This window comes from Argiope bruennichi, chromosome 8 (genome assembly GCF_947563725.1).
Source record: "Argiope bruennichi chromosome 8, qqArgBrue1.1, whole genome shotgun sequence".
NCBI lineage: Eukaryota > Metazoa > Arthropoda > Arachnida > Araneae > Araneidae > Argiope > Argiope bruennichi.
This window is the reverse complement of record NC_079158.1, coordinates 5116086-5129942: the sequence shown is the minus strand read 5'-3', so window position 1 is coordinate 5129942 and position 13857 is coordinate 5116086. Positions and strand designations below refer to the sequence as shown.

General features: G+C 33.4%; 1 protein-coding gene across 1 annotated transcript; it reads left to right on the top strand.

The window, feature by feature from the left end:
• The first annotated feature begins 3189 nt into the window (after positions 1-3189).
• On the top strand, positions 3190-4029 carry LOC129981418 (uncharacterized). The gene has a single exon (XM_056092257.1). It carries the CDS (start codon positions 3190-3192, stop codon positions 4027-4029), a length of 840 nt encoding a protein of 279 aa, XP_055948232.1.
• Positions 4030-13857: the final 9828 nt, after the last annotated feature.

The window sequence follows — 13857 nt, the reverse complement described above, 5'->3', positions numbered from 1 at the left end:
TGTCACCATATTTACTAAGAAATTTTAAGGCGACATTTAATGATAGATCACAAAAATGCATATCACGTGTTCTTCTTTAAAAATTGTGATAATTTATGTATTTTTTAAAACTAAAATATGTGTGTAATATTTTGCCTTAATATCAAACTTTTTTCAATGTTGGTCTTGTTATGAGCGAGGATAGAATCTGGGACCTTGTGGTTCGCAGCCGAGTAACAAGACCACAATACAAAAGCAGTTGCCTGTGTTTCGTAGCTGTTACCTGGCTTATATGCTTTTTACCACAGTGCTGTGGTGAAAGCTTATAAGCCGGTTAAAAACTACGCTACCCGAGAAATTGCTTTTGTATCATGGTCATGTTACTGGGCTGTGAATCACAATGTTCCAGGTTCTATTCTCGCTCAAACTAATCTCCCGCTCATCGCGATCCGCTACAGTTTTCTCCTTCCAGTGAGTCGGAGGTGAGATGAACGATATGGCTGGTGAGTGTTATGTATTAGCTGTTGAGTCTAATGCGCCTGTACCCATTTGAGGAGCGTCAAGCGTTATAGCGAGCGTGTGTGGGTGAGGGGTTGCTGTTGCACCAAGTGAGTCTGACGACTTTTTGTTGCTGCGTCAAGCGAGTCTCACGACTTTGGGTTGCTGTGGGTAGATAGCGCCACAACAGGTTGAAGGTTCATCGTGGGAGGTCACCAGTGTGGCAGAATGGTATGAGCGAGGATAGAACCTAGGACCTTGCGGTTCGCAGCCGAGTAATAAGGCCACAACGCAAAAGCACTTGCCTGTGTTTCGTAGCTGTTAATTGGCTTATATGCTTTTCACCATAGTCTCTATAACTGTCGGGAACCAGGCCTCAACTGTAACCAGTTTTAACTGTAAAGAACTTTCCCTTCTCACCACCAAGGGTTTGTTGCCTTCCTCTCGTTTTGGCGGCAACCAACGAACGCGTTTTATTCTCTTCTAATTTTGTAAATATATTCTTAATCAGGTAACATATAATCAAGTAACAATTAAATAATATTCTTAAAGATAAGTTCCCCGTGTTAATGAGTCATAGTCATTGAACCTGCCACTAATTAGATATTTGAGATTTTCAGCTGTAGATGGAGACAACAACACCAGTATGTTATCAAAAGAGATTCCAACCAACAAAACAAAGGTAAGCGCTTTTACTTGCTTTTAATTTAGAGATTGTTCGTGTTGGAATATTATTTGGCATCCCTGCCGGGATAATTGGTGTGGTTTATTCCAATTTAGAGCTGAAAAATATATATTAGAATTTTGAACTGATTTATTATTATTATTGAATTTATATATTATTGAATCTTACTGAATATAAATTTCGAACTGTTCAATTCTAAAAATGGATGATAAAAGTGGCAGGTTAAGAAAGAAACGGGGAGTATTGAGAACATCTGTTACCAAAATTTGTAAAACTATTAAAACAGAACTAACGAAAACAGATGTAAATGTCGATATGTTAGAAGAAATGTTAGAGCAGCTTGCTGTTGAGTCAAGTGAATTAAAGTATCTAGATTCACAAATTGAAGAATTCGTTTCCGAGGACAAATTAGAAAAAGAAGTAAAAGAAGTATCGGAATACACCCAAAAAATTATAACTTGGAAATTTAGAGCGACCAAAAAAATACGCGAACGAACAAAAAATGTTGATTCTTTGATAGTTCCAAGTTCCTGTTATAAAGTATCATCGAACATTAAATTGCCAAAACTTGCGATATCTAAATTCTACGGGCAATCAAGTTTATGGCTTCCATTTTGGAACTCCTTTGAATCAGCCATACATGAAAATGATTCATTAAGTGAAGTCAGTAAATTTAATTACTTAAAAGCACACCTAGGTGGTTCTGCCCTTAGTACCATAGAAGGATTTGCGTTAACACCAGAAAATTACGAAATCGCCATAAAATTACTTAAAGAAAGCTTTGGAAGATCATATGTTCTCATTAATACCCATTTGAATAATTTACTGCGTATCTGCCCATTAAAGAACTCAGATGATATTGTATCATTCAGAAAAATGTTTGATAATATACAGACGGAAATCCGATCTCTTGAATCTCTTAATGTTTTGAAAGAAACCTATGAAAACTTACTTTGCCCAATCCTGTTAAAATGCCTTCCCCCCGATCTCGTTTTAGAATATAATAAAAACATGAAATCGGATAAATAGGAAATAGATGAATTGCTCGACTTCCTGTCTCTTCAGCTGAAAGCAAAAGAACGATCCTTAATGTATGCTTCTCCCGTGAGTTCGAAAAAAGAAAAGTATTCATTTCGCCCTTTGCTTTATGACTCATCTAGCGGAAAAATAAATAATCCTAGATGTTCCACTGCAAAGAGATTTAGCAGTTCAGAATTGATTAGTTCTGAAGTAAAAATAAAAACACCGGAATGCTTATTCTGCAATAAATTTCATGATGTTGCTGATTGTGAATACGTACGTACTTAAAGTTTGGAAGAACGGAAACGTATACTGTCTAAAAAAGCTGCGTGTTTTATTTGCGCAAAGCAATTTCATGTTGCTAAATTTTGTAGGTCAAAAATAGTTTGTACTCTCTGTGGTAAAAAACATTTATCCATATTGTGCAATCAAGATAATTCTGTTCCGAAAAATAATACCCATTTTAATGAAAGTAAGGATGAGAATAATCTTTTAAATGAAAATTTCGCGTTGGCGAATAATTTGTGTTCCAGGGAGGTTTATCTGCAGACTTTAATTGTTAGCGTCGAAAATAATGATTTAAAACACTATGTTAGATCGATCATTGACCTCGGGAGCCAGAGGTCGTATGTCAGCAAATACATAGCGGATGTAATGAAATTGAAGTGTCTTGGGGAACAAACGGTGACTCATGGACTTTTCGGAGGACTGAAAAGGCGGGAAAACCACAAGATGTATTCCATTAAATTGCGTAATACAGAAAATAATTTCTGTTGTAATGTAGAAGTAATGGATCAGAATAAAATTTGTACTTCTCTTCCCAAATTAGATTCTAAAAACATCGAAGAAGTAAAACAATTGGGTATATTTGTTAGTGTTATTTGCTTAGATGAAAATCCTTTTTGTATGAAAACGATCCCAAGGAGATTCACATATTATTAGGGGCAGATACAGCAGCCCGATTATTTACAGGAGAAATTAAAAAACTTTCGCCTGATCTAATTGCGATGAACACCAAGTTAGGGTGGACAGTTATTGGAAGATCAGGAATTAATAAAAATGATACTTCCAGCACGCTAATGTCGCTACTTGTCAACGACGTAAATATATCCGATCTTTGGAGGCTTGATACATTGAATATCAATGACCCTGCGGAAACTCAAAGTAGAAAAGAACTAGAAGAAGGAGCTAAGGAACATTTTGAACGCAGTGTAACACGAGATAACGAGGGGCGCTACATTGTCAGTCTACCGTGGATACATGATCATCCACCTCTTCCTGATGGCAGAAAGATAGCTGAACGAAGACTTAACAGTTGTATTAAAGCCTTAGAACGTGCCGAAAAGCTGGCCGATTATGATGATGTTTTTCAGGATTGGCAGAATGAGGGTATTATTGAAGAAGTTGATCCTATGCAAGAAATCAAAGAAGGACAGCATTTCTTACCTCACCATCCTGTCTTCAAGGAGAATTCGACGACCAAAGTTCGACCCGTTTTTGATGGTTCAGCTAAAGAAAAGAATACACCTTCTATTAATGACTGCCTCGAAAAGGGACCAAATCTTGTAGAACTCATTCCATCTCTCATAAATCGCTTTCGTATTGGAAAATATGGAGTGATATCTGACATCAAGAAGGCCTTTCTGCAAATTGGATTACAAGAACGAGATAGACCATATCTCAGATTTTTATGGAAGGATAGAAGAAAAAATGGAAATATCAAGATCCTGCAGCACAAAAGAGTTGTGTTCGGAATTTCCTCCAGTCCTTTCCTTCTAGGAGCTACATTAGAACTTCATTTAAAAAATAATTTAGAGATTGTTCGTGTTGGAATAATAACAAAGTAATGTATTGATTGCAGGTTCTTACAGATCTCCTCGCCGTAGCTTGTGTACTTGAACTTCCACGTACCTGATTGTCAGTCCCGTCGGGTAATATTATTTAATCCTATTGTTAACGCTAGCTTATAGAGATGGGAAGTGTAAAAAATGCGCTGGACATCTGAATGCTGATTCTCTTTCTAGACTGCGCAATGAAGACATGTACCCATAGGATATTTACAAGATTCCTTATTTGTAAGAATTACCTGTAATATCTGATAACCTTGCTACTGCATCCAAAACTGATAAAATTTTGAAAATCATAATTAAATATGTTCAGAATGGTTTTCCATCCAGAATTCAGAATCCTGATCTTAAGCTGTTTTTCAGTAGAAAAGATGAACTATCTGTTGATAGAAACTATTTATTATGGGGACTGGCAGTAGTAATTCTTAAGACATATTGAAAATATTTGCTTCACGATACTCACCTTGAAATTGTAAAGATGAAAGCTATTACTAGAAATCACTCCTGGAAGCCTAATTTAGACCAAGATATTGAACATATTTCTGCTAACTGTAAAGCTTTTCAGATTGTAGCCAAATCTCCAACAGTCATGTCCATGAAATCATGGTTATAGTCCAAGACGGCTCCTTGGAAACACATTCACGTAGATTTCGCAATGAAAGATTTAATGATTATATAATAGTAGTGGATAACTATCCTAAATGGTTAGATGTGGCAAAGATGTCATTCATCAGAGGCGGCGGTAGCAGGGGGGCAAGGGGGTCAATTGCCCCCCTGTCGGCAGCCTCTTGCTCCCCCCCCCTCCCGTCGACGAGAAATTCAGAGTTTCGTCGTAGAGAGTTGAGCATTATCAAATATGATTATTTAAAATCCATTTTAAAGTTAATATATTGTAAACAATCGAAATATCCTAGCAATGGTTCAAGTATTTTGGCTATAATTGGTAAAATCGATTGGTGGTGGGTCAATAATCGATAGGGCAGTAGATCAGGTCAATAATATGCCGTATTTTGCGGACAATTTTTAAAAGACTAAACTAAGAACTGAATGCAATGGATGTCGAAGACGTTAAGTTCGCAGATTTTCAGACATTTGATTTAAATGTCTTTCATTAAGCTATAATTTGTATTACTTTTGGCAATGTAACTGACAAGGTAACACGTGAATAAGATCATGACAAGGTGGTATTCTCATTTTGCTAGCAATTTTTGGTAGGTCAACTAAACTCAATGCGGTGAGTGCCGAAGGTGTTAAATCTGCAGATTTTCAGACTTTTGATTGAAATGTCGTTCACTTAGTTTATAATTTGCATTAGATTTGGCAATATATCCGACAAGTGAATAAGATATCTGCCGATAATAAGTATATAAGTTATTCTACCGATAACTTTTGGGCTTCCGACTGTGAATTAAATATGATGAATGTCGAAGAATATATCCACAGATTTTCAGACATTTGATTCAAATGTCGTTCATTAAGCTTTTAATTTGCACTACTTGCAATATAACCAACAAGACGACATGTGTATAAAACATAAGACATGTCGCATTTTGTCAAAAAATTTTGATCGGTTGACTAAAAATTCAATGCGAAGGGATGTCGACGAGTCCAAATTCTCAGTCTTTTTATTTAAATGTCATAATGTTCATTCAGCATATAATTTATACTATGTTTAGCAGCATAGTCAATAATCTGGCAAATGAATACGATGTCACATTTTTCCGACTAACCTTCGGCTAAGATTTTATCATATATTATGAAAAAAAAAATTGTTTTCATCGGGCACTTCGATTACCTGCCAGTGAAATTATTAAAGAAATTGAAGGTTTTATATTATTCATGAATAGAACCATAGAATTGTTTTCTACACTCATGTCCAAAATTAAGGTCACAAACATAAAATCTGCGAAAAATGAAAAAATATTCTCTGTGTTGCCACCACATTTGGCACAGAGGTACACTACAATGGAAGAAAGAACATTTTTACATAACAACATGGAAAAGATTTTAATTGGGAATTAAGAAACAGGATATATCAAAAGGTGTTACATTATGAGTCAGAGATAAAGCATTTATCTCGGGAAAAGCCTGTCTAATATGAATGTGACCACCGTGCACTGCTATACAGGCTTCACAACGAGTTTTCCTACTGTTTATGAGGGTGTCAATAAATGCTTGGGGCAACAAAGCCCATTCTTCCAAAAGCGCAGCTTTTAACTCTTGGAGGGTATTAGGAAGGGGGTTACGCTGTGCAATGGCTCTTCTAAAACCATCCCAAACATATTCAATAGGATTGTGATCCGGAGTCCTCGAGGGACAGTCCATACGTCAAATATCCTCTTCCTCAAGAAAATCATCAACGATCTGGGCTCTGTGTGGAAATCCATAACCATCCATAAACATGAAGTCTGGGCCAAAAGCACCCCAGAACAACCTCACATAGGCTTCAAGGATCTCATCCCTATAGCGATGTGCATTGACAGTACCCGCATCGAAGACGTGCAGTGGTGTACGACTGCCCAACATTATGCCATCCCAGATAAGGATTCCTCTGCCACCAAATCTGTCGATTTCTTTTACGTAGGAGGGTTGATAGCGAGCTCCTCGCTCTCTCCAGATGAAGATTCGACGAGTGTAACTCTGTGTGGTAAATCTCGACTCATCACTGAAAAGAACACGCCCTCGTTCATGCTATGCCCAAGTCTGATATGTTAGGCACCACAACAGCCGGGCTTTTCTGTTGGATGCAATCAAAGGGACGCACTCAACTGGTAGCCGGGCATAAAGAGCCCTCTCTGCTAGACGTCTGTATACTTTTTGTCTGGAAATTCGTATTCTAGATGCAGCAGCAAGGTCACGAGCAAATTGAGGAGCCGTTGTCAGCCTATGCCGTCGTGCGCTTAATGCTAAATAGCGATCCTGTGCAGGCGTCGTTGCTCTGTGACGGCCTTCCTGGTTACAGTATCACTTGTTTGTAATTGATTCCACAATCTGGATACCACTTTCGGTGCCACTTGTAACCATCGAGCCACCTCCGCTTGAGACTGCCCAGCTTCAAGCCTGCCAACGGTTCTCCATCTCAAGGCATCGTCTAAATGATTATGAGAACTCATTCTCACTGGAAACAGGTTAAATTTTTTGTTTTAATGCAATATTCACAAAATTGCAGGCAAAAATCCCAGATGCCTAAACGGTCTAATTTCAGTAATTCCCCCAAAACTAATGCTAAACAACATTTTTTCCCACAACAAAGGTTAATATCGTATTAGCGGTCCTTCACAATATATAAAATATAATTTGTTTAAATTTTACTGGTAGCCATTTAGAATTACTTTGAAAAGCATTTTTGTGACCTTAATTTTGGACATGAGTGTATAATTCATAATTCAAATCCAAGTTCTAAAATCAATCATCAGCTTATTCATATAATTGTTACTTCCTCGGTAACGAATTGATAAATTTATTTTATTAATTTCATTATGAGAATTGCCTGACTAAAATCTAGTTAATGGTTAAACTAAATTAAATTTTAAAAACAACTCTTTTTTTTGACACTCTTGCGAGTATGCATGCTAAGAAGAGTTATTTTGCTGTAACCAAATTATGTGAATTCATTATAAATCACTGGAGTAAGTAAATTGTATAATTGTAAATTAAATCCATTTAACAATAAAATATCTGTTTTCTTTTGCAATCTAATTTATCAGGCTACAATTATTACACTAAAGAAATATTAGCGACTGCAGTTGACGACAAAAAAAATATTTTTGGTATGGTAGCATTTTAGTTACACTAAAAGAGTTTATTCAAGTATGCACTAATTTTTTTTAAATAAATTACTACCTCAATGCTTAAGACTCTGCATTCAATAGTATCACTATGTAATCGGAGAGCATATCATTTATATATACTTTTCTTTCAATTACTATTATCAGCAAAAAGTATATAATTTCAGATGCTCCTAAATTTTTAATAGACTTTGAATAAAGATGTCTTGATAAAAAGATGATTAAAATAGTTATTCTTAGAATATTCATAAATAACACATTAACCCCTTGGTATACGAATTTACTTAACTTTCTAATTAGATAGCAGATCTTATTTGGGATAATTATTGTTATTTAAATCCCTACAATAATATAAGTGCATTTGAGGTAATGATGCGTTTTCAAGTGATTTTAGCGTTTTAAATTACTTAATACTTTCACTTAATTGCATATTTAAAATTAAAAATTACAAAATTCCATATGCGAGTTAGACTCGCCATTATATATGAAGGGGTTAAATAAAGCCTATGCATGCAACTGAGGGGATAAAACTCACCTGTTGGTAGGAATATTAGCTTGTAATAAGTTCGAATTAAAAAAGTACTTAATAGTACATAAAATAGTCAGAAAGTGCATAAATAAAAATGAAAATAAGTGAATTCATGTTCAAGATCTAATTTTTTTTTCAAATAAAATGCATTAGTTTTTTTAAGTCTAAATATATATAGAAAAATAAATACAAGGGGGATCTAACGTTTAAGCAGTCCATTTTTCATATCTTATATAGAATTGTAAGTTTGTACATATATTTACAAAATATTTTATCTGGCCTTCTTAAAAAAAACAACATATTGTATCTTTTCTGCATTCTGTACTGTTCGCGTCCAAACTATTGTAAATTTTTGTTGAATACGCGCACTTATTTCCCTCGGATTCGAAACACATCTTAATTCTTGCTCGTTGTTGCAATCCTTACTTAACAAATATTTTAGGTAGGAGACTAAGCAGAAAAATCGGTTTTTGGAGAAAACATCGAATATTTTTTATTTATTTTTCTGGATTTCTAAAACAGTTACTTTTATAAAACTTTCAACATTCATTTTATATAGCTTCTGATATAAAATAGTAAGAGTATGCATTTGTCCATTTAGCATGACACGTCATTCTGGTACAATCTGCGTTTCTATCTATATACTACAATCTAGAATGGAATATGACTATATTTTTTCTAAAATTATATCGCAGAGAAATTAAATCTCAAGTCTCATAAAAAAATACTCAAATATTGACAATTTTTTGATGGTTTGTAAAAGAAATTGAGAACCTGTTTTTTTACAAATACCTTTATAAAGTTTTAACAATGGAAAAAAGGATCAGCATCTGAATAAAAAAGAATTCAATACTTGATTTTCTTTAATTAAATGTAAAATTAATTATTATGAGTTATTTTGAAGCCAAATTAGAGATATTGTGCTTGCCCCCCTGTCGGATTTGTCTTGCCCCCCCGTCGGCAAATTTCTACCGCCACCTCTGTCATTCATACCAACAGCAAGAACAATCGTTGTATTGCAACAACCGTTTATCAAGTATGACCCTATTAACAGAAGATATTTTGCAATATTTCCATGGTTTTATTCGATAATGAATGCTGTTCCGTGTCCGAAAGACAGCGAGAAATGCTGTTAGGTATTTTGAGCTAATAAAGAAGGAGGAATACCAATAGAACTCATTTCTGACAGGGGCGTCGATTAATTTCCAAGGAATTTAGATCCTTTTGAAAATCCTTGGGTGTTTTATGGACTCTTATTCCAATGTATGATCTTCTATCGAATAATCAAACAGAAACTACTATTACATAGTATTACAGTAATAGTCAAGGCGAATGGATTTTGACTTTAGTAAGATCTTTACTTCATTCTACAACTAGCTCATCTTTTGCAGAGTTGTTTTCCAAGCGTCCCATTGAAACTGTCGCTAATTAATTACATCCACGTACAGCAAAGCACTTTGAAAAAAACCAAAGTCAAAAATAATACTTTGACAGAGCTCACACTAGCAAAAAGAGTCTATCCTGTGTGATCAAGAGGTTTGGGTAAAATTTCCACAGAGATCCTTCAAACAAGTGGATTCGTAGTAAATTAATTCAGTCAAAATGTTCCAAGACTTTGTTGGTCGAAATTCACAACAAACGATTCATTGCATATATTTATCAGAATCACAAGTGAGCTCTTCAAATCCTAAATATCCAGATGTTTTCATTCCTGAGGAGTTTCAAGGCATATTTCGAGCTTCTAATCAATCTACGCCCATCATCATCCTTGATACAGAATCCCAATATATTGATTCGATTTCTACTTCTGAAACTCAATAATCCACTGACCTTCTTAATGAAGATATTCCTGTCACAAACATCTCAAATGTAGACATTCCTGTTTTGATATCTTAATGAGACATTATCCAACACGAATCAGAAAGCTGTCATAGCTTTTAAACTTGCAATCGTGACTTTAATTTCTTAAAAAAAAATAGAGTATTATATCTATTATGTATTCATAGTTCGGCATTAATGATCTTAATGTATTATGAAAAAGTACACAACTCAAATAAACATAAAAGAACCAAAAAGTTAATCTGAATGTAATTTTCCATTCAGTATATATATATATATATATTACAGCTTATTCATATAATTGTTACATATAATATATATATATATATATATATATATATATATATCTAATATATAAAATTCTCGTGTCACAGTTTTCGTTGCCATACTCCTCCGAAACGGCTTGACCGATTTTGATGAAATTTTTTGTGCTTATCCGGTATCTATGAGAATCGGCCAACATCTATTTTTCATCCCCCTAAATGTTAGGGGTAGTCAATTATTAATTAAAAACTAACTTTCCCGCCAAAAAAATCTTCCATTTTCCCACCGCCAACTTTTCCGCCAAAAAAATCTTCAATTTTCCCCAACGCCAAATGATTTAGGCTTTAGTTCTTTTTTTCTCCCAACAGTAATGAGGCTAGGGTTAAAATTTTTCGGCGGATTATTTCAAACGATTCTGTTTATTTTCTTAATGTTTTATGCATTTAAAATTAAACATTGTTAATTAATCCATGTTTCAGATTCATTCTGAAGTACTTTTGAATTAAAATAGCACAGAATAAAGGAAATTAAAAATGTCTAATCTTCATAGCGTTACCCCAACTGGCGTAGAAAAATTCACGCATTTGCGTTACGTAAAAGGCGAAGAAAATTCACGCATGCGCACTGTGTTCTGATCGTTGGCATGGCAACCATTATCAACGGACGATTTAAATTACTTTTAGGTTAGTTGTATGCTTTTGTAAGTAAATTGTATTTATGTTATATATTTTTTGTATATGCTTATAGTTTTAAGTACATCGTTTTTTAAGTAGTTTTTTTTAACCTGTTTACAATGATTTAAATTATTTTTAGGTTAGTTGCATGCTTTTGTAATTAAATTGTATTTATGTTAGTTATATATATATTTTTTATATATGCTTATAGTTTTAAGTACGTCGTTTTTTAAGTAGTTTTTTTTAACCTGTTTTCAATGATTTAAATTATTTTTAGGTTAGTTGCATGCTTTTGTAATTAAATTGTATTTATGTTAGTTATATATATATTTTTATATATGCTTATAGTTTTAAGTACATCGTTTTTTAAGTAGTTTTTTTAAACCTGTTTTCGACAGATTATTTTAAACGATTCATTTTATTTTCTGAGTGTTTGATGCATTTAAAATGAAACATTGTTAATGAATCGATCCATTCATGATGAATCTGAGAAAATTTTGTTGACAAATGCTTGAGATATTACATAAATTAAGAAAGATATTCTTTAGTGCCCATAAAGTTTAAACGCTCAGTGACTCTATTATCAGTAATCATATTATTAAAAAAATGCTTTGTTTCAGTAAAAAATATTGTTATATTAATTGCAGATTAATCCTTTACACTTTAATTTAAAGCATAAATTCTACGAGGGGTAACAGAAAATTAGAGAGATACATATCACGTTATGACTGAAGGCCTTTATAATATTATGAGTGAATTATATGACTATCAAAATTTGAAGTTTTAAAATATTTTGCTGAAGAATAAAATATTTTGCTGAAGAAGTTGGAATTGCATAAAATATTTAATTATTAAAATTTTAACGAACACTAAGATTGGCGAACCGGCTGGTCGCCAAAGGCGGCTAGTATATATATATATATATATATATATATATATATATATATATATATATATATATATATATATATATATATATATATATATATATATATATATATATATATATATATATATATATATATATATATATATATATATATATATAATATTGCAACGGAGCTAGCCACATGTCTCCGTGGCTCGTTGATAAGACATCGGACTGCGGGCAAAGAGATTGCTGGTTCGATCCTCGGGAAAAAAATTTATTTATTAATTTATTTTCCTTTCAGTTCTTCCAGAAGTTTCTGGAATATTCAAATTATTATAATTTCCTTAATCCTTGTACGTCATTTCCTCTTTAGTTAGTTCTAGGAATGTTCTAGAACATTCTACATGTATATATAAGAGCTTCATTTGTAGTAACCGAGGTCTTTGGTTTACTTTAAATAAAGTGATATTGTTCAAAAGTGTTCTCTTCTTAAGCCTATAAACGTGACAATATATATTATATATATATATATTATTCCTAACTTATCTTTGAAAGTATTTTTTCAATATAAATATGACAGCTTTGAAAAATATTATACATTAGCATGCAAATCTGCCACAATTTCTGCGTTCAGATTTAAGGCGATTTGACTGAGATGGAAAGATCGACCTAATTGCCTATCCATTAGTAGCGAATGAAGATCAGATGCTGGCTGGATCCTATAGTTGAGCAAAAAATTATTCAGATTTTTACTATTCTGTTCTGAATTGATGAGAGTGTTCTTGAATGATTGTAGGGCTCAATTTGTCAATTTGCTATATGAAAATGTGGAAAGATTTTCTGATTTGAGATACTCCGAAATTGAAATAATCTCTAAAAGCTTTCTACCACCACACACTAATTCTTCTGGAATATAGAGTCTTTCAAATATAGATTTCCTCGTTATGTTACACCCTGTACTTTGATATTGCATATCAATTTGTATTTATTTAAAATCAATCAATTTCTTTATATAATGAAATAATAATTATTAATAGAAATTTTTTAACGAAAACTTTTTTAATTTATAACGACTGGAAAAAGTTCAATTCGATTCACAACTAGCGTGATTAACAACTCTTCTCCGCTCGCCTATATGTTCTAACAAGGTTAAGAATTCATTTCTGAATCTGAAAATACAGGAAACGAATGAAACCTCGCTTATCTGTTTTTCCTTTAACTTCTGGTACTTCATGCTTAGGTCTATTAAGTAGCTCTTGTTTAAACAATTTGGGACCCTTCCACCATCCACTCTATAGCAATTTTTTGGCATTGCATCTTCTAGAAGAAAAACACTGAACCTGGTACATAATGTCAGTCTTCTCTGTTGGTGCATCCTCTTATTTCAACAGCACGATTCATCACTAAAACACTTCAGGAGGAAGATTCTTTTATCTAAATCTGAATTAATGAAATGAAAATGCCTTGAAAATAATGCCGAACACGGTAGACAAAACTGTATGGTTAACAATTGAGTTTGATTTGTACCTTTTCACCTCAGGAATTTAATAAAATCTTTGTCCCTAGGAGGCAAATTGATTTGTAAGAAGGTCTTTGTTATATCGATAGTAATACAATTACCGAATTTGCTTCAAGAGTTTTGGAAGAACTTCTATCACATTCAATTCTTTTTCAAGAAGAACATTCAATGAATTTTCCTTTTCCTTGATGAACGATGTATCAAATACAGGTCGGACTTTTGTAATCAAACTAGAATTCTTGGTTACTGCTTGATCAGATAAATAATGTTCAAGCTCACTGTTATTTGGAACTATTTTAATCAGATTTTCCTCGTGTCAGCTTTTAACCTTCTCACTTCCAGTG